The sequence below is a fragment of the Typopeltis vanoorti genome, chromosome 1, assembly GCF_054136105.1.
Source record: "Typopeltis vanoorti isolate ZY-2024b chromosome 1, IOZ_Tvanoo_1.0, whole genome shotgun sequence".
Lineage (NCBI taxonomy): Eukaryota > Metazoa > Arthropoda > Arachnida > Uropygi > Thelyphonidae > Typopeltis > Typopeltis vanoorti.
The window spans coordinates 99,887,179-99,913,757 of record NC_143549.1 but is presented as its reverse complement, the minus strand read 5'-3'; the positions used below and the strand labels follow the sequence as shown (position 1 = coordinate 99,913,757).

The 26,579-nt window shown below is 37.6% G+C and overlaps 1 protein-coding gene across 1 annotated transcript in view; it reads right to left on the bottom strand.

Annotated features, from left to right (window-relative positions):
• LOC150110251 (uncharacterized) overlaps positions 1–26,579 on the bottom strand; it is a 653,148-nt gene that overhangs the window by 36,170 nt on the left and 590,399 nt on the right. Inside the window, exon 21 of the mRNA XM_090398596.1 lies at positions 12,364–12,512. Coding sequence (XP_090254722.1) covers positions 12,364–12,512 — 149 coding nt within the window. The remainder of the gene's footprint in view (positions 1–12,363; positions 12,513–26,579) is intronic.

The window sequence follows — 26,579 nt, the reverse complement described above, 5'->3', positions numbered from 1 at the left end:
ACAGCATCGTGGAATTTGAACCCACAGCTTATTAGATGGAGAGCAGCTGTCTAATAATCTGACCAGACCAGCATTTGTTGCATTTTAGCTTTTCTTACCAAATGTATCATCTTTCTAGTCTGCTCTTTATAATCCACATGTAACTGATTGTTATCTTTCACTTAAACATAATGCCTTATTCTATACTGTATACATAATCTCACTATTCATTCATTTTATACTCATCATATTAAAGTGCCTGACCTTTAGAAAACATTCAGACTCTGCTACTGTTAAAAGCATCGACCTCCTTTCCTTAATTCCTCAGTCTATAGCTTTCCTGAGCTTTCTATAATCACTGCCTTTTGTATTTCCACATATGTTCTTTCCTCACAAAAGTCGTATGGCTGGCCATCACAATTGATCACTTCAGTTATTCTCACCGGATGGAGGCAGATTTAATACATCATTTGCAATGACATCTTCTGATAAAATGACAGAATCCATGACTCTCAATCCTCATGTTTTTTTAATAGAAACATAAGAAATTTATTTTCCTTCTTCATAGATGCTATCTGATTGTTCCAATCTATATTCACCATTAATTAAAATCTGCCATAATGATCACCTTTCTCTTTCCGCATTCCCTGGCCTGTGGCAACACCCCACCAAATATCTCCTTCTATCAACCTCTTCACACTGCACTACTTAAAAACCAATACCACCTTTTTTCTCCTTGTATCTCTGTTATGCAAATTAGAACAAATAGGGATGGATATGACATCGTTAAGTGGATAAGAGGGTGACTGCTGGAGAGATATCAAAAAGTGGTATATGGAAGGGCAGAATCGAGACAAAAAACAGGTGACTAGTAGTGTACCACAAGGTTAAGTGTTGGGACCATTGCTGTTTAATTTGTACATGAATGAAATAATTTGAAAGGAAATATTCAGTTGTTTGCTGATGATGATGCAAAATTAGGGAGTAATAGTTAATCAAGGCAATGTGATGAGCTTGCAGGACGATTTAAATAGGCTATCAGTATGGGCAAAAGATAATGGGTGTCAATTCAATCTGGAGAAATTTAAAGTTATGTAGTATGAATAAACAGATCACAAGCTATGTATCACATTGATGGCACTGTACGCTACAAAATAGATGAAGCTAGAGATTTAAGGGGTAGTGGTAGACAGAATTAAAGTTTAGAGGACATATTGCTAAGGCTGATAAGGTAATACATAAGATTACTTGGTTATTGAAGAACAGACTAACAAGTAGAGATAAGGAAATTGTTTGCGAAGGTTTCTGTGGTTTAGCAGTTCATAAGAAAGATTCCAGTAATTGGACCACAGGTTATTAAGATAAATGACAATAAAAAATAAACCCAACAAGTTTCGTAAGTCGTTTGACCTACATCTTCAGTGGTCAAAGGTAACTAAAAGTTTAAACACAAGAAATGAGAAATTACTCAAAATAGTTCATTCTATGCAGTTGTGGCCGTCTAACTAAAATTCATTGTTCTTGTGGCATCTGCTATGTAGGCCAGATGGGAAGATCAGGGGGAAATTCGCATGAACAAACACCAAAAAGACGTGTAAAAAAAAGAAGAGAACACAAATCAGGCCTAGCATACCATACAACTTCCACCAGCCATAATGTACTCTGGCAAAAAACAAACATGTCTTACATTGAAAAAAATTGTTACATAAGGAAATTTAAAGAAGCTGCAAACATGCTTAGAATTCCAATGCAATGTAACAAAAACCAGGGTCTAATACTACACCAAGTTTGGTCAGCATTGATAAAAAATATTCCCAAGTCAGACCTCAGACAATGTGAACGTGAACAACAGAACGTGACTGCATCCCGCATTGTTCAAACTTAGCATTGCACTGAATCTACATTCAGATCAATTTAATGAACAGTTAGATGGCTACAACTGCATAGAATGAACTATTTTGAGTAATTTCTCATTTCTTGTGTTTACGGGTTTGTTTTTTTATTGTCATTTATCTTAATAAATATGTGGTCCAATTACCGGAATCTTTTTTATAAGGAAATTGTTATTCCTCTTTATAAGGCCTTGATATGTCCACATCTTGATCTGTGTTTAAATCTGGTTTTCTTGGGTATGTAGAAGCAATGGAGGAAATTCAGAGGCATGTGACCAAGATGGTGAGTGGTCTGTGGAATGTTTTATATGAAGATGAATTGAGGGTGTGTGGATTTGCAGAAATTGGTTGATAGGAGAAAAAGAGGGGATATGATAGAAACATTTAAATTGCTTAAAGAGTTTTATAGGATTGATGCATGGAAAATGTTTCAGCACTTGGCTGGAGGGGCCAGAATAAGGGGGCATCCCTAGAAATTGAAAAATTGAATAAAGGTGTGGTTAATAGGGGCGTATGAGGACCAGATTTTTTGTTTGGAGAGTTGTGAATGAGTGGAATGGTTTGCCATAGATAGTTGTGGGTGCTTTGTGTGTTGATGGGTACAAGAGGTACATAGATTGTGTGGATAGTTTGGAACTCCTGCAATGAGTTTTTGGACTCCATGGAGATGCCTGTGCAATAATAATAACAATAATCTCAACCTTGCATGTACATAATTATGCTGCTATCATCAACAACAATCCCTTCCCTTCTTGCCTTTCTTATCTTCACAAAAAATCATCATATCCCTGCATTTCTATTTCTGTTAAGATGTTATTCTCATCCAACATTGTTTCAATATTCCAACAACTTTCAGCCACATAAACTCAATTAATGCAACAATTATTTTCATGGTCTGTAACCAATTCTACTCATGCTGCTAATCCCTCCTCTGTGAGTTCTCCTCTTGTGCTCACCTTCTGCTGCATATAATTCCCCCCCCCCCCCCTGACTCTACCCTCATGTATTCCAGGCTGAAATTCCTGAAATGCTGGCCATCCACATACAGGGTGATCAAAATTAAAGTATCCCTGTTTAAGGTGTTGTGGAGTGTCATCCACTGATCCAAATGCTTTAAAACTTTCTAGGAATACATAGTGTGTCATGTAGAAGCAATATCTGAATGGAAAAAAATGTAGTTCCAAAATTCCAAAATCCATGGAATTTGCATATTGCACAACTCAGCAGGTGCCATGACGATTTAAGAAGATGGACACGGGATTTTTTCCCCTTCATTCTGGTTGTTAATACTGTCCACAGTGATTGCACTAACTTTGCCCCAACATGCTTTGCTCATGAAGCTGCTGCAATGCTGTTGTTGCACTACACAAATTTCATCACCTGAACAAATGTTGCCAAGTTCCACAATTTCCATGTGTTCTGCAATGAATGATTAGTCATTTTGAAGAAATACAATTGTTGGAAGTTAGGCCTGGCAGAGGTCCCAAACCAATCATTTCACAACAAGTGAACAAAGTTGCTACTGCTGTTAGAAATAGTCCATGAATAACAGCATTGATTCCTGCAATGCACGTTCTGTATCAAGCTGCATGGTTGTGCCTTACATGACGGTCTGGAAAAATTCTATTGAAAATTCTGTAATTTTACGCACTCAACATAACCCTAGCACAAGAGGTATGCCCACAGGACTTTGAAAGTCAAGTGACATTCACTTTAACATTTTTTGTTTGAGTGGGTATGCATGACTGTAGATTATTTTGTGGGGAGATGAAGCTCACTTTCACCTGAATGGAGCTGTGAATACCCAAAGTTGTCAGGTATGGACTACACAAAACATACATGCAAATTCAACAAACTCCTCTGCATTCACCCAAAGCTGGAAACTTGCAAAGCTGCAGGTTTACAACTTTGTTTATCATTGAATCATTCTTTTTATGAGGACATTCACCAGTCAGATCGTTCTGTGATCTGCTCAGTTACTCTGGAGAGGTATTGCAATATGATAAAAATTTTTGTTGTGGCACAGCTACAGCAGCACCTGTGCATGGATTCAGTCATTTTCATGCATGATGGGGCTCCTCTACACATTGGTTGAATCATACAGGTTGTTCCATGAGAACATTTCATGGAAACCAAAGTGATCAACTATGCGTTTCCCACTGCATGGCCACCTTGTTCATCTGATCTGACCCCTATGACTTCTGGCTCTGGAAATTTCTCAAAGACAGGGTTTATGGGGGAATCATCCTGATAACTGCTGTTGCATGGAAGGTGGTGGAATGCATTGCCTGATGGAGTGGTGAGAGCGAGAACGGTCAATGAGTTCAAGGAGTGGTATGATAGACTTTGCGTTTCTTAGGAAGGACCTCCCACGATGAGTCTTTTGACTCCATGGAGGCCTGAATAATAATAATAAAAAATAATAATAAAGACAGTGCAGTGCAGCATGTGTGCATCCTGACCAGCTGCATTCTGCCATTGAACACACTGCAAAGGATGCAGTTTGTGGCATTCCAGGAAGGGCATCACATTGAACAGTACAGCCCATGAATGTATAATGGAAGTGAATAAAAATGCGTTATTTATGTTTGCATTGCTTTTCTTCTTCTTACACACACAGAAAAACTACTACATCTATGTTAATTCACCACCAGGGGCACTATATATCATATAGTGCCCCTGGTGGCGAACTTTGGAACTAGTTTTTTTTTCCTCAGATATCCCTTCCACATGATGCACAATGTATTCCTGCAAAGTTTTGCAGCATTCGGATCCCTGGGTAGCACAACAAGGCCTTAAACAGGAATACTTTAATTTTGATCATCCTGTACATACATTCATTATTACTTTCAGAATTTACTCTCCTTTCACTATGACTCCCTGACCTGACCATGCTGGACCGCCCCATTTCCCTGTCCAATTTGCATTTCTGTGCTCACATTCTCCTCTTCATTCACAACCCCATCAGTCTCACCTAATCCACTCTCCTGCTTGTTCACATCATCTTTGATTTCCATTACTCATTTGCATTAGTCATTACATGTACTTCCAGCAGCAACCTTTCCAAATGACTCAATCCCAACCCATTCAATTATAGTTCCATTTGTCCCTCAAACTCATCCCACTCATTCACAAATTGCACTCTTTACTTTTCACACATTTTCACTGACATTCCATTCAAGAACTTTGCTCTTTGCTCCAACTCATCATCACCATACCTGGGTAACACACAAACTACCCTTCCCACCATACTGTTGTCTTTCACTCTCCTCAATAATCTCCTGAAATCCAATCTCACATTCTTCCTATAGCCAACCAAATAATTTATTCCAACCAGAACCACTAACTCCCTCACATGCTTACTTCCCATATCCTGTACCTCAATCACCCTGTTCATTCTCCTTCTTGGAAAATGTACTTTGTGCACTCTCTCATCCAACACACCTTTTATGATAGAATCTTGGTATATATTGCTATTCACAAGTCATTTACTACTTCTTTCTCTCCACTCTCTTTCATTTTATTCTTTCACACTCTTTCATTCATATACAGAATATAACATCCATTCTGTATACACCTCATCTTATTTCATTCCTGATCTGTATCATTTCATTCTTCAATTCTTGCATTTCAGCAATCATTCCCACTATTGCTTCATCAATCAAACTTTCTTCCATTCCCACAGTCACACCAATTCTTGCTTCATCGGTCAGGAACACTTCAGCTTCCATAATTATGCCCAGTTTTCCTCTTTTAATCATTTCCATATTCACAATCACATTCTCCACACTGATATTCTCATGCTCACTCTTCTGGCTTTGTAGTTATATTAATCACTACCTTTTGCCTTTTGTCTGGTATTCTTTGCTTCCACTTCTCAACTTCCATTCAAATCAGTCCATTTGAGTGAAAGTCTACAGTCTATTAACATATCACACTTTCTACAGACTCCCTCACTCTCTCACTTCTCTTGTTTTATCTCTCAACAAACCCATCTGCCACATTTGCCCATACATATATATTACACTTCAAACAATGAACTATTTTGGTAAAATTACAACCAAACCAGACTAAAGTCATGCTAAAGTTATAATATAATCACTAATAATTAATACCTAAACTTATCTCTTTTTTTGCAGACCATCATCATCATCATCATTAAATTCCTGATGATGATGATAATGTGCCCTCAAGGGGTGTACAGGATATGAAAGTACTACATGAAAAACTTGCATTATTACTAACTTCCTATCTACAATTTTCTTCCAAATCAATCTGTTACCTGTCAAAATTCCAATATTAAATCTTATATTTCATCTTCCAAGGCACTTTTTATTGTATTAATCCACCTATATCTTGGTCTTCCTCTGGGTCTTTTTCCTGCCAACCTGATAGAGAACACTTGTTTTGCTAATCTTTCCTCTCCCATTCTGTTTAAGTGACTATGCCACCTGAGATTAGATCTACTAACATATTCCTGGATGCTAACAATGTTAAGTTATTTCTTAATATCCTTGTTTTTAATATGATATTGCTACTGATGCCATCGCCATCTGTTCATGCGTCTAATCTTTCTCAGGACTTTCATATCTGTGGTCTCTAGTCTTTGATTAAGTGTTTTATTTCTAACCCAGCTCTCAGATCCATAAGCTAAAATTGGTTTCAACACTGTCTTGTATACAGCTCATTTAGTGTTTTGACTAATTTCTCTCTTATTCCATATGAATTTATTCAATTGACTTCCTACCATACCAGCTTTGTTGATTCTGTTGTCTATTACCATATTTAATTTATCATCTTCACTAAAAATCATGTCCAAGTAGCTGAAATGTTTTACTTGTTCTATAGGTTCTCCATTCACAATGCAGTTGATATTTTCAATGCTTCTGCCTATTTTCATTGTGTTTGCCATGTTATTGCTGACCTTCATATCAAATCTATTACAAGAGTTATTCAATTTAGTAGGGAATCTTGCAGACTTGTACTGGATTTATTATCATCTGCATAAAGTAAAGAGCTGAGATTAACATTTCCAATTTTGATATCAGGTTTAATACCACTTTCCTTCATAATGTGACTCATATAGATAATAAATAACAGATGGGATAATGTACATCCTTGTCTGACACCAGATTTAACATAAAACCATCTTCCTGTACTTCCCTCAATTCTAACTGCTGACTTACACTCAAATAAAGACTAAGTATTTCCTGATATAATGCTACATTGACACCATACAACTCTGGCATTTTGAGTAGCTTCTCTTGGCACCCTGTTATGCCTTTTCCATATCTACAAAACTTAAATACATATCTTTGTTGTATTCCTATGATTTCTCAACTATTTGTCATACAGAGAAAATCTGATCCTGACAACGTCTATCTGGTCTGAATCCAGCTTATTCTTTCTTCACCAAGCTTCCCTTCCACAAACCTTCTCAATCATTTCTCAAGTATACTTGCATAATTTTTACCATTAACACTCAGTAGGGAAATATCTCTGTAATTCTCACATTCAGTTTTATTTCCCTTTTTATATGTGAGTACTATGAGAGCTCTACTCCAATCATCTGGAATTCATCCCTCTGTCCTGATCTCTTTTCCAATTAACTCCACATTCTATGCTACCCCTGCAGCTGTTTACTGAGCATCTCATAATCAAGAGCACTGTAGTTTCCACATATACCCTTTTTCTCACAGAGGTCCTCATACTGCTGGCAACCACCCAGGTAATCACTTCATTTTCACTCTCACCAACTGGAGGGTGATTTGACACCTCATTTAGAATTACATCCTCTGATGAGATGACCAACTCCAAGACACTCAATACTCATGTGCCCTCTATTACATACTGTCTGAAGTAGTTGTCCTTCAAAAACTCAAGAAACTCATTTTCTTACTTCCAGTTGCTATCTCATCATCCCAGTCTATATATTGCCATTATTATCACCTTTTCTTATTTGCTTGGCTAATTTGATTACATTTCATAGTCACTATCATCCACATTACCAGATCTATAACAACATCCAACTAATTATTTCATTCTATTTATCTCTCTGCCTCAAAACCACTGGCACTATTTCCCTCTTGCATCTCTACTTTGTATGGACATAACTCTTTCTCCATAACGCGACCCGCGATGAGTCTTTTGACTCCATGGAACCCTGAATAATAATAATAATAATAATAATAATAATAATAAATAGCACTCCCCCTCCCTTTTTACCCTTTCTATCCTCACAAAACATATCATACCCTTCCATCTCTATTCCCATCAGAATGTTGTCCTCATCCAACCATGTCTCACTTATTCCAACAATTTTTGGGTGAACAAACTCAATTAATGCAAAAATTCATTTGTATTGTTTCTTACACTTCTAGTACAGTAAACTCTCAATTTAACAAACCCTGATTCAATGGATTTCAGATTTAACGGATATAATTTGATAAATAAATACAAATAATAAAATAATTAATAAATAATATGATGGTTAATCGGAAGCGATCGGCAGTGTTTATAAATTGTGTCTTCTGATAAATTCGCGTATATTCGTGATATTTCGAAGAAACCTTTTCACTGGGATCATTTTCATTCTTGGAGAATGAAAACAACCCCAAAGAAGATACAAGAGGAGCCAGGACACTTCAAAATTTGCATGCATACAACATTAAGTCTACCATCTTTAATTTTGCTACTGCTTGGTAGGAGATAAAGACTACGCCATTGGCTAATGGCTGGACCAAGTTTCTGAATATAAGTGAACCAGAATACGATTTCAGAGGTTTTGAAACCTCTGATTTCTGTGAAACTTTGATGTGAGCTGATGATAATGTCAGTGAGAATGACATTGAACAATGGCTAGACATTGACGAGGGTGACTCAGGCTACCAAATTCTCAGCCAGGAAGAGATTGCTGAAGATGTTCTACAGGGCGATCAGGAGGTTGACAATGAGGAAGAAGAAGAAGAAGTGGTTCCAGCTGGCCCAAAACTATCAGTGGTTAGAGAACACATGGATGACATCATCTCATTCATAGGTGCATCTTCAGATCCAGAGGTGATTGCTTATTATGAACATTTTTGGCAGTTTCGATTGTTAATTATTAAGAAACAGTATAAAAGTGGAAAGCAACTGAAACTTGATGCTTTTTTCAAGCCCAATCCTCAGTAAAATGGTATTTACATAAAAATGTTCTCATTAAAATATATTAATACTGTACCACTGAAAGTGTTTTAGTTTCAATACTATTCCTAAGATTCATCATTTAATGGACTTTTAATTTTACAGACAACCCTTAGCCCTTAATAGTTTGTTAAAGTGAAAGTTTACTGTATTTGTATACAAACATAGGAGCTTATTTCTAGATCTATAGCTAGTTCCACCGATACCACTTATTTGACATGGCTTCTCCATGCTTAACTCAAGCCATTTCTTTTTCTCCTTATTCATCTTAGAACCTTCTTCAAATCCAATTGTTTTCCCTTTACCTCAGGTCATCCCCTTCCCTTTTTGTCTAAACATGCATTCTTATCTTATTGGATCATCTACCTTTCTCAAGCTGTGTTCCTCTGTCCACCTGAGCCTCCCCGTTTCCATGTCTGTCTTGCACACCTGTTCTCTCATTCTCTATTCTCATGTCACTCACTTCTTCATTCATAACTACCTCTTCAATCTCTCCTGTCTTATTCTTCCATTCTTCCACATTGGATCCCACTTGATCAGATTCATTCTCCGCACTCACTTCTCTACCTTCCAGCAGCAGCAGCAGTCTCTCCAAGTGACTCACACCAAAACCACTCAAATACAGTCCATGAAGTCCATGAATGAAGTGAACTGTATAGGAGTTCACTCCTATACAGTTCACTTCATCCTTCAAATTTATTCCACACATTAACAAACTGTACTCCTTTCTCCTCACACATTTCCACGAACATATCATTCATAATCCTTGATCTCCATCTCCTCTCACCACTATCATACCTGGGCAACATGCTTATTACATTTCTCATCACACTATTTTATTTTATCCATCTCAACAACCTTCTGATATCCAATCTGATGTGTTCTTTGTTCACAGTCAAGTCATTTGTACTACCTATTACAACTAACAACTATAATAAATTTAGTTTAATCCTTTATCCAAGTGTAAGCAAACAAAGTTTGCACTTGAAAATATCTTCAGGACTGAGGTAAGGTGGTACATCCCTTGGCAACTCGTAGCAAAGGTGGACCAAGCTCTTATCACTCCTTGTCTCAGTATCTCCCATAATGCAAAGCACATCTCCTTGTGGACATGTATACTGCTATGCATTAAGGGAAGGGCCACTACCCAGACCGGTTTCGACCTTTATTGAGGTCTTGTCAGTGGGAGGCAGACCCAGAGTGATGATATACTAAGGCAGAAGCAATGGAGAGATCATATTTACCTATACAAGTTTGCTTCTACCTTAGTATCACCACTCTGGGTCTGCCTCCCACTGACAAGACCTCAATAAAGGTCGAAACCGGTCTGGGTAGTGGCCCTTCCCTTAATGCATAGCAGTATACATGTCTGCAAGGAGATGTGCTTTGCATTATGGGAGATACTGAGACAAGGAGTGATGAGAGCTTGGTCCACCTTTGCTAGGAGTTGCCAAGGGATGTACCACCTTACCTCAGTCCTGAAGATATTTTTCAAGTGTAAACTTTGTTTGCTTACACTTGGATAAAGGATTGAACTAAATTTATTATAGTCTAACCAAGTGCAAAATAAACTTCCAACAACTAACAACTCTTTTGCTTTCTTACTTCTCATATCTAATGCCTCAATCACTCTACTCATTCTACCTCCAGTAAAACATACTTTGTGCATTCTCTTGTCCAGCACACCTTTAATAATTGAATAACCATATACAATGCCACTTGCAGGTCTTTCGTTGCCTCTTTTATATCAACATTATTTGTTTTCATCATTCTCACTTTTCCATAAAAATGGAAGAAATGAAAATCTTCAAATGAAATGCTTAAGAAAAATAAATAAGACACACTGGTCAGAACATAAAACAAATGAGCAAGTCAAGCATGAATAAAATTGTAGAAGATATTATAGCTATAATTCTTAAACAGCAATCAAGATTGTTTGGACACCTTCAGAGAATGTCCTTTCAAATATTATCAAATATAGTCTTGAATGGAATCATTGGAGGAAGATGATCGAGAGACCAAAAAGAACTTGGCTACAGTCTCTGAAGGAAAGGTCACAATTATTGAGCTTCAGAGGGATGACAGAAATGGTCAGAGATAGAACCAGATGGCTAGGATTTGCACATGGGGAAATCACTCCATTATCTGATGGATGAGAAAGAAGAAGAAGAAAATTTTAGGAGTTGAGCCAGAGAGAAGTAGTGTTTTCAGCCAGAAAGAATAACAAGTTTTTAGAGGCTGAGGAGGCTACTGATGTGATATGTTTATACCAGGATAAGCTGGATGTGAAAAATAGCCCAAGAAAGGGAAATTGATCTTGAAAGGATACCGGAACATTATCAAAAGTAAGAGGGGGGGGGGAGGAGTAGGATCTTTCTTGTAGGTAATAAGACAGGAATGTGTTTTAATAGCATTGAAACTCATTAAGCTGTCTTCTCCCCACTTTAAAATTATTAGGCGATCAGTTTTAAAAACATTGGCAATAGCAGATCTTATCTTAAAGCTTCAATCATCTGAGTACTACAGGATCTCTCACATGAAGAAAAGGAATGGAGAGTACTGTCATTAGCAAAACTATATGAATAGGATTTGAAATCAGAGAAAGAAGGTCATTGATGCGAAGGAGGAAGAGTGTGGGTAAGAGTATATTAGAGCTCTGAGTACCCCAGCATTGACAAAGAAATCTGACGAGAGGAAGCCATCCACCATGACATGTAAAGAATGACCAGAGAGGAAACTGGCAGTCCAATCACAAAGAGCAGAAAAAGGAGACTATAAGATGGTAGCTTGATGGTTGAAAGGCCTCAATGCCACACAATCAAATACCTTTCAAATATCAAGAATGGCAACATAGATTTCTTCAAATTTTTATGGCTTGTGTCCCATAGCATAGTGGGACATGGGCAATGGAAAGATTTATCAAATGCCTTTTGACAAATACAGTAACATGGTATATCCATTTCCTTTATCTGGATCAAATGTCACTTTATTACAGAAAGTGAGTAAATTAATAGAATTAATTTACTCACTTTGATGTGATAATGAATGATGTCACTTTACCAGGATGAGCTGATTATCTGTGATCATGTCCTTAACTGTTTAACTTTATGTGAAGGAGGAAGAGTATGGGTGAGAGTATAGAACTCTGAGTACCCCAGCATTGACAAAGAAATTTAATGAGAGGAAGCCATCCACCATGACTTTTCTCATGGATCATAACCAAACTTACAAACTAAACACATTTTGGAAAATCAATAGTCTATACAAGTTAAAATGCATTCTTTTTTTTTAGTAAAATACAAGTTCTTACCTACAAAGGCCAGCAAAACCTCTAACTACTTGTCTAGCACATTTTTCTTCTGTCAGTCCTTTAGGAGTATCCTTCTGTTCTTTTACCTGACATCTACTCTTAAAAAAAAATCCTTCTGGAGGTTTAGTTAGATAAGCGATCTTATTATCCTGAAATTTTTCAAATGAAAGTATCTATTAGAAGTATATGATTATTTATTTAATATAATCAAAATAATTGTGTTTTTATCAGTATTTTATATTTATCTATCTTATAACTTTAAAATCGTATTTATCCATTTAGGAAATTTTTACTACAGAAACAGGAAAGAGATGGAAGGAGATATATGGAATTCACTGAATTGCCAGAACTAGCAACATGCAGTAAAATGAAAAGATGAGGAGGTAAAGCAAGGGTGTTGAATTTAGTGATAACATCTTAAAAGACGGCAAAGAATGAAATAGTAATGGTGTTTTACATATGGTCCAATGATCGCAGTTCTGGATGAAAATGACTGCAAATAATTTTCATTATCCAGTCTGAGACCACCAATCCCTCTATTCGAAAACTGAAGGCTTGAAAATATATACAGTGTTTTTGTCACTAAAAGAGTAAGGTAGATTAGTATTTAGAACTAAACCTCAGAAGTCTAAAATACATCACTTAAATCCAGTTGGTCTGCTAAAACCAAATCCTCTGTCTACACCTTCACATGGGCATGCTTGTTTAGTAGCCCTGGATATATGGTCAAGCTAACAGGCATAAAACCAGCAGACTGGAGAAAACTACCCATGAGTGAACTAATTGGCAGGGATCGATGTGTAGCATCCTCTGCCCCCAGAGAAAAGAACACGCCTCTGTTGTGCTAAGCACCAGACAGGTGATGTTCATCACCCACTGTAATGCAGTTATCTCTAAATTATCCAACCTTCAAACAAATGAGCCTTCAATCCTCGAATTAGTGTCAATTGATTTCTGCTAGTATAGCACCATGTAATTGTACCACACCATCAGTTATCTAACCCATCAATTATTTGACCACCAAATTGCTTACTCACTGTGGGATAAGGATTACTGTACCACCCTTTGCTTATTGGAAGCTTGAAGTGGCTAAAAACCATATGACTGCAGATTAATGATCCGATTTTCCCACATTCTTCTAGCATGAAATTATATTTTCAGAGTTTTTTTCTAGGCAACATGGAGAAACTCAACATTTTTTCTTTTTGAGGTACTTGCAGAAGGGCCACTAGACAGTATGCTGGACTAAGTGTAATAGTAATGCTTTAGAAGGCTTTTATGTCAACAAGTGAATAATACTTCTGTCCTATTCCAGGTCTGTCTGGAAGGTATGTAGTATGTAGGGCAGAACCATTCAGGCCATGATTTGGAGGAATTGGGAGAAGTCTTGTGAAATTTCATATACAGTATATGATTTTGGTAAGGAACCTATTACTGTATATACCATGTCACTTCCACTTTCAACTCAAACAATAACAACAACAACCATGAAAAGTCATGCAAAGAGAAATAGATTAGAATAGTGAAAAGTCAAAGCCTCCCAAAGTATTCCAGATTAGTGTCACAAACATACATGGTCTTAGTTCCAACCTCATCAACATTCATTTGCATCTCCACTCTACAAAAACTACATTTATGTTTACTAACAGAAACTCATGTTTTAACATCTTCAAGCACAACTCATTTCATTTTTCCTAATTACACACTCTTTGATTATATTTGTCTTAAGATAACATCTGTGCATATATTCACTCTGAATGATACAATATTACCATGTCAAAGAGTTTCAAATTTACAATCTCCTTTTTTGATAATTTTTGAATAAAAATCTCTCTGTCTCATTTTTTTAAAGTCATTTGCTGTCTCTACTACTCTTCTAATATCACCAACTATGCTAAACTTTTGTTTGATTTCCTTTCTTTAAATGTTGATTTTCTCCAGTTCTAATTTTCTAATAGTCAAATCCTTGGAGATTTTAATGTTCATAACTCCAACTGGCTTTCCTTTTCTTAGTGCAGCAATCTGGCATGTACAGATGTTAAGGCATTTGCAATTACCAATGATCTTGCACATACTGCTCGCATACCTTATTATTATTATTATTATTATTATTATTACAGGCAACTCCAAGGAGTCCTTACACTCATTGAGGGAGGCCCTAAACATCATGTCAAGAACTATAGAGAGGTGGTTACAGGGTTGACACTGGGGAGTTCTTTCGCTTGGTTGAACAGCGGGAAGGAGTGATGACAAGAGGCCATCCCTGGAAGTTACGAAAGGAAACTGTGAGCAAGAGGGTAAGGAGTGATTTTGCGTAGAGGGTGGTTGAACCGTGGAATGCATTGCCTGATGCATTCCACAGTTGAAGTGTGTGGTGGGGGCGAGAACGGTCAATGAGTTTAAAGAGTGGTATGATACTTTGTGTTTCTTAGGGGAGGGACTCAAGATGAGTCTGTCAAGACTCATCACTAACGATGAGTCTTGACAGACTTTATGTTCTTAGGAAGGACCTCTCACGATGAGTCTTTTGACTCCATGGAGGCCTGAATAATAATAATAATAATAATAATCTACCATACTTTTCTTTGAACTCATTCACAGTCATGGCAACCTATTCCACTTCTTCACCATTCTCCAAGCAAAAATCCTAGTTCTAACACCCTTGCTAACTACACTGTTCCTCAGTTTTCATGGATGGCCCCTAGTTCTCCCACTACCACACCTGTTCTGAAAAATTTCCTCTGAATTAATCTTGTAAAAACACCCTCAGTAACTGCACACCATATAGTAGCCCAAAATGGTAGCTGGTCTATGGAATGAACCTTATGAGAACAGGGCAAAGATTTGTGGTTACAGAAAATGATTGATAAACAGAAAAGGAGTGATATGATTGACACAATTTGTATGTCTCAATCATATCACTCCTTTTCTGCTTATCAATCATTTTCTGTAACCACAAATTTTTGCCCTGTTCTCATAAGGTTCATTCCATAGATCAGCTACCATTTTGGGCACTCACCTATGGATCCTCTCCACCTCCTCCTCCTCCTCTTCATCATCATCATCAACAACAACAACAACAAGAAACTCTGGCACCCAGATCTGCATGCAGTAATCAAGATAGGGTCCCATCAAAGCTCAATAAAGGGGGACAATAACCTTCTTGTCTCTGCTTGTCAAAGTATTCTTCAACAATTGAGTGATCTGATGAGGTGATTTAGTCACTTTTGCTACGTGTCCCCTATCCACTAACATCCCCAAGTCTCTGGCTTCGTCAATTTCCTGGAGTACAGTTCCACCAGTGTAGTATACAGCTAGTAATCTTTTCACCTCAAAATGCATAACATTACACTTTTCCACATTAAACTGATATCTATTCTCCTTTGCCCAGTCTACCAATCTATCCAAATTATCCTGCAAAATTTTGACATCATCTGTATTAACTGTTACTCTACCCAACTTTGCACCATTGGCAAATAACTGAACATTTCCTCTCACATACGTTCCTATATCATTAATGAACAAATTAAACAGTAGTGGTCCAAGAACAGAATGCTGTGGGTCTGCGGCACGTCACAAGTCATGGGCTTTCTTTTAGACTCTACTCATGAATAAACTACTCTCTAATATCTCTCCATCAACCACCCTCTTATCCATCTCACCAACCCAATATCCATTCCCATGTGCTGCAGTTTACTGATTAGAATTCCATGTGGTATCCTGTCAAAGGCCTTTGCAAACTCCAGCAGTATCACTGTAAACCCATTACCTTTATCCAACTTAGCCATTACTGTATTATAAAATGTGAGCAAGTTACTGAGGCATAACCTACCCTTCATAAAACATGCTGCACCCCATATAGTATCCCATTTCCATTATTGATTCTTGTATTTTGCTCTTGATCAACTTCTCCATTACTTTGACAACAACTCCTGATATTCTGATTGGGTGATAATTTGCTACATCAATCTTGGAGCTTCCATTATGCAATGGAACTATTTTCCCCTCTTTCCACCCCCTTAGGACTAACCTAGAACTGAGACTTAGATTAAACAATATGGCCAAGGGCACTGACTATTCCCTCACCGCTTCATGTAAAACTCGAACTGGTATCCCATCCAGTTCCACTGCTGTATTCACATTAAGGTTCTGTAATATGCTATGCACCTCCATTTCATTTATCTCAGTAAATGAAAAATGAGCCAACCAATGCCAAAAATTCCTCCTGCTTGTTCCGAATACTCCTGGAATTAGTGTATATAAAGTTCAAAATCCCCTTAGCTCACCACTATCCTGATACTTTATACTAACTATTCCATTCTGATTTGTTAACAGTGGTACTAACTTAGGCATATTATGCACATTCTTACACTCGACTGATAAGGATACTTAGACATTGATTTATCATTCATGAATTATAATTTCATAATTATGAAAATAATAATAATAATTATTATTATTACTACTACTACTACTACTAAATAATAATAGTTATAATTATTAGCAGTAGTAATAGTAGTATCATCAGACTCCAATGGAGTCAAAGACTCAATGTAAAAGGTCCATTTGTCACACCTGCACTGACATTCTCTGCAGCCACCACACTCACAGGCAATACATTCCAATCATTCATCACTCTTCATTCAAATGACCTGCTCTCACTGCCCTCACTCAATTGCTTAAACCTTCCTTATACAGCTTCCAGTGATGACTTCTTGCTGTACTCCCATCGCTCACCATTTTATGAAAAACCACTTCCACGTTAATTGATAAAAATTTCTTACCAACTTATATATCACTGTCATTTAGCTAATTGATTATTAAGCCAATATTTCACCTTTGTCATTAAGGCATCTTCACGAGCACAAAGAAATATAAAGCACAGCATGCAGACAAAATAGCAGGAAGGAAAACAGACTGAATTGTGTATTGATGACTGAAGGATCATGGTTCTCGCACTCAGTTTGTGTATGTCTTTCTACTAATGTGCCTATGTGGACATGATTATTATTATTATTATTATTTTAAGACCCCATGGATTCAATGACACATCTAGGCAGTCCCTTTGTCATACACACAGCTGATCATACCTTTCCTTAAACACATTCAAATCTCTGCAGACACCACACACACTCTCTCTCTCTCTCTCAGGCAAGGCATTCCAATCATTGACAACTATTCATGCAAAAAACCTGTTTCTCACTCCCTTGTTCACACCCTCCTTATACAGCTTCCAGGGATGAACTCTTGTTCTCCCCTGTTCTCCCACTGTTTTCTGTAAAACCTCTTCAACACTGATCCTATAAGAACCCCTTACTAACTTGTAGCTCTCTATCATATCATGCCCCCCCTCTCTTCCTTCTATCTACTAGACTCTGTAGATTGACTCTCAGCCTTCTCAGCCTTTCCTCATATTCGACATTCCAGAGATCAGAAACTATCTTAGTTACTTGCCTCTCTACCCTTTTCAACATCTCTAAGAGTAAGAGTAAATTCTACATTCCATCTTTGTTTTCCAATTTTTAAAACCTTACATTTTGCAACATTGAACTGGTATCCACACTCCTGTGCCCAATCAATCTATTCAAGTCTTCTTATAAAGCCACAACATCTGCTCTCCTCACATTTCATCCCAACTTTGTATCATTTGCAAACAACTGAATATTCCCATCCAAATCTCAAATATTATTATCATACAGGTTAAACAGCAATGGTCCTAAAACAGATCCCTGAAGCACACCACTAGTGACTTTCCTCTTTTGGGACATTGCTCCCTCATACACAACTTGCTGATACCTATCAGATAGCCAATCTCCAATCCAATGCACTAATCGAATATCTAATGCAATCCACTCTAGTTTGACTATCAACTTATCATGTGGTAATCTATCAAAAGCCTTTGCAAAATTTAAGTGTATGACTGTGTATCTATCTCCTATGTCCAAGGAAGCTGTAACCATATTGTAATAAGTAAGTAGATTACTAAAACATGACCTCCCTTTAGCAAATCCATGCTGTCCATCAAAGATAATACCATTATTTTCAACCCAATTCTGGATCCTAGTTCTCACAAGCTTCTCCAACAACTTAACCACAACACCTGACACACAGATAGGCCTATAGTTTGATGCTTAAGTTCTATCACCTCCTTTATGAAGCAGTAGAATCCCCCCCCCCCTCTTTCCACTCCTTTGGAACTCGACCCACTGCAAGACTCATATTAAACATATATGTCAAGGCAGATGCCAACTCCCTGGCACATTCCTTCAAAATACATGGTGACATATTATAAAGACCCACAGCCTTATTAATAACAAGTCTGCTTAATTCCCCATATACCTCTTCCTCACTCACACTCAGTCTCTCCTCTTCATCATCCACTGCTCTTAAACTCTTCATGATGTCATATTCACAAAGATGTAAGACCTTTATGGATTGCTCATTAAATATCTAAACTATATCCTCTGCAGCAGCTGTTTTTATACCATTTTCTTCAATCAATATAATCTTTCCATAATCATTCTTTTTTTTTTTGTGGGCTACATATTGAAAGAACTCTCTATGATTCTTTTTGACTCCATTAGCTAACTGCTGCTCATACTTCACTTTTGCTATCATTACCACCCAAATCACCCTCCTTGCCTGTTCTTCGTAATCCTCATGGAATTGATTATTACTAGTCCTCTTATGTTACTTCCATAATGCCTTTTTCCTGTCTATCGCATGCTTAATCTCTTCATTCATCCATTTCACACCTACCTCATCTGACCTCTCAGAATACATTTAGACATTGCTTCTACTAGACAGTTCTTGAATATCCCCCAGGCTGCACTGATCTCCTTTCTAGCTAACTCCTCATTCCATGCTACATCTACAAGCTGTCTCCTGTGCTTCTCATAATCACTAGCCTTGTAGTTCCACATATACCCTTTCTCCATAGAGGTTCTCACATTGCTGGCAATCACTTCATGGTCAATCTCACCAACTAGATGGTGATTTAACACCTCATTTATAATAACATACTGTGATGAGATGACCAAATCCCAGATCCTAAATCCTGATATGCCTTTTTTACATATTTCCTGAGATAACTGTCCTTCAAAAACTCGAGAAACTAATTTTCTTTACTTCCAGTTGCTATCTTATCATCCCAGTCTATATTGCCATAATTAAAATCATCCATAACAATCACCCTTTTCTTATTTGCTGGACTAATTTGATTATACATTTCATAGTCACTACCATCCACATTACCAGGTCTATAACAACATCCAACCAAGTATTTCATTCTATTCCCCTCTATCTCACACTTGCCTCAGAACCACAGGCATGTTTAATCTCTTGCATCTCCACCTTGTATAGACATAACTCTTTGTCTATCATCAATAGCATTCCCCCCCCCCTCCCTTTTTACTCTTTCTATCTTCCCAAAACACATCATACTCTTCCATCTCTATTCCTGTCAGGATGTCACCCTCATCCAACCATGTCTCACTTATTCCAACAATTTTTGGGTGAACAGACTCATTTAATGCAATCATTTAATTGCCTTGTTTCTTACACATATAGCCTTTGTATACAAGCATAATAGCTCATTCCTGGATCTATAACAAGTTTCACTGATACCACTTATTAGATATGACTTCTCCTCCATACTTAATTGAGCCATTTCTTTTTCTCCTTATTCATCTTAGAACCTCTTCAAATGCAACTGTTTTCTCTTAATCATATAGCCTTTGTATACAAGCATAATAGCTCATTCCTGGATCTATAACAAGTTTCACTGATACCACTTATTAGATATGACTTCTCCTCCATACTTAATTGAGCCATTTCTTTTTCTCCTTATTCATCTTAGAACCTCTTCAAATGCAACTGTTTTCTCTTAATCCGAGGTGTTCTTCTGTCCACCCTAAGCCTCCCAATTTCCATATATTTCTTGCATACTTGTTCTCTCATTCTCTATACTCATGTTACCCACTTCTTCATTCATAACCACCACTTCAATCTCTCCTTTCTTACCCTCCCACTCTTTCACATTGCTTCTTAATGGATCAAATTCATTCTCTGCAGTCATTTTTCTACCTTTCAGCAGCAGTCTCTCCAAATGACTTACACCAATACCATTCAAATGCAGTCCATCATATTTATACAGTTCAATTCATCCTTCAAACTCATTCCAGACATTAACAAACTGCACTCCTTTCTCATCACACATTTCAGCTTATATATCATTCACAATCTTCCCTTTTCGGCTCATTTCACAACTGCCATACTTGGGCAACACACTGACTACCTTTCCCAACACACCGACTACCTATCCTATCACATTTGCATTCCTCTTACACATCCTAGAGTATACAAGTTTCTTATACATGTAGTTTAGCCTAGGTGGATCAGTTAACATCGACCTTGAAGAATACAAAATTACATTCATAATCATTTGTATGGTAAGTTGCAATTGGCAGCCCTTGTTCTGATACCACATGAGATTGGATAGAGCAAAACATTGATATTACATAAAAATAGCCATTATAGGTCTGAGAGACTATATTTTGAATCAGCATCAGCTATGAAGCACTGTCCCAACCTTAATAAGTATAGTTACATTAATATGCCAAAATGCCAAAGATCTAGAAAACCATTATTTTGAAACCTTATAGCCTTACTTATAATTAACTTATGGTTATCCAGCCTATAGAAGATACCGTGTAAGGATATTAGTTATTATTATTATTATTATTATTATTCAGGCCTCCATGGAGTCAAAAGACTCATCGTGGGAGGTCATTCCTAAGAAACACAAAGTCTATCAAGACTCATCGAGGGGAGGTCCCCCCCCCCCCAAGAAACACAAAGTCTATCATACCACTCCTTGAACTCACTGACCTTTCTCGCTCTCACCACTCCATCAGGCAATGCATTCCATGGTTCAACCACCCTCCATGCAAAGAAACCACTCCTCACCCTCTTGCTCACAGTTTCCTTTCGTAACTTCCAGGGTTGGCCTCTTGTCATCACTCCTTTCTGCTGTTCAACCAAGCGAAAAAACTCCCCAATATGTCAACTCTGTAACCACCTCTCAACAGTTTAAAAGTCTCAATCATATCACTTCTACTTCTTCTATCCACCAAACTCTGCAGTCCACATTCCGTCAGCCAATCCTCATAACTATCATTGTACAGTTGTGAAAACATCTTTGTTATCTGCCTTTGTACCCTTTCCACAGTTAATTTATCCCGGGGACCAAATCTGAGAACAATAGTCCAAGTGTGGTCTGATCAGAGACTTATACAACGGAATGATAACCCTCTTATCTCTGCAGGTCAGTGTCCTTCTCATAACAGCAGCAATCCTCTGTGTTACCTTCACCACCTTTGCAATATGTCCCCTAAACTTCAGGTTTCTATCAATCATCAACCCCAGATCTCTTGTCTCCCCTACTTCCTCCAGTATAACTCCGCCCATAGAGTATGCAGCATCCCATCGATGTTTTCCAAACCTCAAGACCTTACATTTTGCTGCATTAAACTGATACCCCATTCATTTGCCCATCTATCTAGCTTATTTAAATCCCCTTGCAGTGCTGCTGCATCTGCACTATTACTAATAATTCTTCCTAGCTTTGCATCATCTGCAAACAACTGAATATCCCTTGCAATCCACTGACAATGTCATTGATATAAAGGTTAAACAATATAGGTCCTAGTAATGAGCCCTGTCGGACCCCACTTTTAACCCTCTGCTTCCTTGAAACTGCCCCACCATACACAACTCTCTGATACCTATCAGACAGCCAATCCTGAATCCAGTTGACCAATCTGACATCCAGACCCATGTGCTGCAACTTAAATATCAGCGTATCATGTAGCACCCTGTCAAATGCCTTCGCTAAGTCTAAGAAAAGGCAGTATATGCTTTTCCCTCATCTAATGCTCTTGTAACTTTATCATAAAAGGTTAGCATATTGCAAAAACAAGAGCACCCCTTCACAAATCCATGTTGACTCTCACAGATAACATTACCCTCATCTGCCCAATGCTGTATACAGTCCTTCATCACTTTCTCCAAGATCTTACTAACTGATGACACACAAACTGGTCTCTAATTAGACACTTCCTGTCTGCTACCACCCTTATGCAATTGCACTATATTACCTTCCTTCCATTCCATGGGCACCTTTCCAGCAGCCCAGACTTTCATTGAAAAGCCAGGTCAAAGGCACTGTCAGTTCCCTAGTATACATTCTCTCAAAACTCGTGGTGAAATACCATCCAGTCCCACAGCTTTACTGACATCCAGAGTACTTGGTATTTCAAACACACTTTCCACTTATACCTCTAAAACCTCGAACCTGCCCAATCCCTCTAACATTAAAACTGACTCCTTGAGGATGAAATACTCCAATAAAGTGTTGATTGAACAATTCCACTATGTCCTTTACATCAGTCACTCTATTCCCATTTTTATCCCACAATATCATTCTTCCACAGTCATTTCTCCTTCTATTGGCCACGTAGCTAAAAAATTCCCTAGGATTTTCTTTTGATCTTAGGGCCAATCTCCTCTCATATTCCAGTTTCGTCTTCCTTACCATACTAGTCACTCTTCTGGCCTGTCTCTTATACTCTTCATGCATCTTCCTTTTTTTCACACGCAATTCCTGTTTAATATTGTTTGTCATCCACTTTACTCCAAATTGTGTCCTCTTGTTCGCTCGTGATATACAACTTACCATTGCTGCTAACAAATATTCTATCATAATTTCCCATGCACTAATGATATTCCGGCCTTCCAATTCCTCCCTCACTTCCTCCAGCAATTTATTTAACTCATTAATCAATTTTTTCAAGCAGAAAATCTAATCCTTACTCATTGCTAACCACACTCTTACTCACTTTCCAAATATGATTCCTTCCTTCTTCTTCTTTTCTCTCCTCCTGTCATTTATCCCATAAGATCCTCTTAGTAACTTCTATTTCTAGCATCCTCACTTTATCTTAATATTTAGCCTATTAGTTCAGTTTTCAATAGTTCAATTTTGGTTATCACTTGAATTGTTTTTCCATATTTATTTAGTCAGTGTTTTGACAGTTATAATTGTGCTCTGAAGATATGGAAGGAAAACAGCAAATATTATTAAGTATTATAAACGTTTTTTTTTTTTTTTTGTCTTTTGGTGTTGTTTATACTATGAAGCGCTATTATGAAAAGAAGTTTCTGAAGAAATCTATATCTGATTTACTTTGCCTTTGGTGTTAAGAGAATAAATCATGTAGTAGTTAGATGGATAAATAACACCTTAGAGCAGAAGCTGCTTAAAAAAGAGAATACTGTGGGTCAGTTGGAAGTTTTTTCAACAGACCCACAGTACTGTTCAACTCACTAAGTTAAAGATGCTAAGAAATTATATTCTTGGTTTCATCCTTTATCCAAGTGTAGGCAAAAAAGTTTCACATGAAATAACTTCACGGGTATTTTTTATATAGAGGCTAATGACTTCACATCAATTGTCTTAATATACCATAATGCAAGGCACAGTATAATGTTATGCATTATATATACGTGGCCCTTCCCATAATGCATAGCATTATACATGCTAGGATATATGCCTTGCATTATGGGATACTAAGGCAATTGATGTGAAGTCATTAGCCTCTATATACAAGTAACCCAGTCCTGAAGTTACTTTATGTACAAACTTGCTTTCATTTGAATAAAGGATGAAACCAAGAATATAATTTCTTGGCATCTTTAATTTACTGTAGGTCTGATATCATAAAATGAGTACTGATGAAGTTCAGAGCAGTATATATAGAGAATACAATGATAGTGTTAGCCATAGTTATCACTTGAATTGTTTTCCATATTTATTTAGTCAGTGCTGTTTGCTTGTCGCAGTTATAATTGTGCTCTGAAGATACTGGGTAGGAAAACAGCAAATATTATTCTCATCATCTCATCTTCCTTTTCTCTCTTTTATGTTGCAGTGTCGTGGGTTTATCAATCAACGGACCTCAAACTGTTCACAAGATAAGGTGGTCAGCCCTACGCCCCGGTGTATCCTACGTCCGTAGTGTTGAGTTCTCAAGGCCGGTTTACCTGCTTTGTGGGATGAAAAATCCCACAAAGCAGGTAAACAACCAAGCCAAACACCCAAACAACCGGTCTTGGGCAAACATGCCCAAGACCAGTTAACTTGGCTATGGTTGAGGAAGATTCTTCAGCTCCTCACGTCATCATCGGGAATTGAACCTAGGACACTCCTTCCCCAGGCATATGGTTGTGAAGTGCACAGCCACTAGGCTAACCCCCCCCCCCCCCTTGGCTTGTTCAGCTAAGTAGTTTTCAAAATCCAATTTTGTATATAGCTTTCTTCGGAAACTTCTTTTCATAATTGAGCTTCATAGTATAAACAACACCAAAAGACAAAAAAAAAAAACATTTATAACACAATTATAGCAAATATTATTAAGTGTTATAAATGTATTTTTTTTTTTTTTTTGTCTTTTGGTGTTGTTTATACTATGTAGCTCTATTATGAAAAGAAATTTCTAGAGAGAGCTATATACAAGATTGGATTTTGAAAACTAGTTAGTTGAACAAGCCAAGGGAAATCCAAGAAAATTTTTGTAATTTTAGAAAAATTTGGCAAGGATGACAATAAAAAAATAACTTCAGTGAATTCAGATGGTAGGAAAGTTTTGAGATGCTCTCAAAATAGCTGAGTTGTTAAGTGTTCAGTTTAATAAGATATAATTTAAAGGCAGACCTAGCTCTTTGGAAGTTGTTGAGAGGGAATTGCTTGAAAGAACACAGGCAGATGACTTAGAAGAGGAATTAAAGTTGATTCCAACATTCACATGGAACTGGATGGGATCTTAGGTGTGCTGAAGGAATGTGCAAGAGAGTTTGCAGTGCCCCTTACATGATTGTTCAACTCTTGAGTCCCACCACATGCTTGATTCCTAAAAGGTGGGAAGAGAGGAAGATAATTCCATCATACTAATTATTATTATTATTAACATCTGACCTCTTGGAGTCAGAGACCCATCGTGGGAGGTACTCACTATTGCATACAATGCTCATCCAACCGTGCTTTAACTGATTCAATGTGTCTACATTCATAACACACTCAGGTAATGCATTCCACTTACCAACCACTCTCCATGCAAAGAACCTACTCCTCACTCCTCTGCTCACACCCTCCTTATGCAGTTTCCAGCAATGACCTCTTGTTCTACCCCCCCCCTTATTCTATGAAAAATCTCTTCCATGTCAACCTGATAACAATTCCTGACCAGCTTATATGTCTCAATCATACCCCCCTTCCTCCCATTCCCGAGACTCTGCAACTTACATTCTCTCAATCTGTCCTCTACTCCACATTCTAAAGACCACTACCCACCTTTGTGAATCTTCTATGGACTCTTTCCAACATATCCTCATCACCATGAAAATCTGGTGACCAAATCTGTGCACAATAATACATATGAGGCCTAATCAAGGTCTTATATGATGGCATTATAACCTCTCTATTTCTGCATGTCAGGGTCCTTCACATCATTGCCATTATCCGATGTGACATCTTCACAACTTGTGCAATGTGGCACAAGTTGTGAAGATGTATTTCAGGTCCTTGTCCACCATCATTCTTAGATCTCTCATCTCCTTACTTCCTTTAAATTTTCCCCACCAAGTGTATACTTTGCATCATCACGTATGATGATGCAGCTGATACTATTACAAATTATAGACATGTCAGCATCTCTGGTGTGTTCATTAAGATGTCAGTTGGGAAATGCATCCTCATAGAGGCCAGCATGATTTTGTTAAGGGTAGATTTACTTTATTAATCCATTCACTTTCTGGAATATAGTGATAGTAGGATAGTAGGGTTTCTTAAGAAAAATGAGATTGTTATACAAACTAAATAGGGATATTTATGCAAAATAGGGTCTGCATGGTTAGCCTAGCGGCTATGCGCTTCTCCACCATATGCCTGGGGAAGAAGTGTCCTAGGTTTGATTCCCATCGACGACATGTGGAGCAAAAGGATCTTCCTCAGTCATAGAAAAGTTAGCCAGTCCTGGGAGTGGACAGCAGGGTTTTCCCCCTTAGTTTATCTGGGGTTTTTCATCCTGCAAGTAGGCAAATTGGCCCCATGAACACACAGGCTACAGTCATAGGATATAGCACCACAAGGAAGGCAAAGG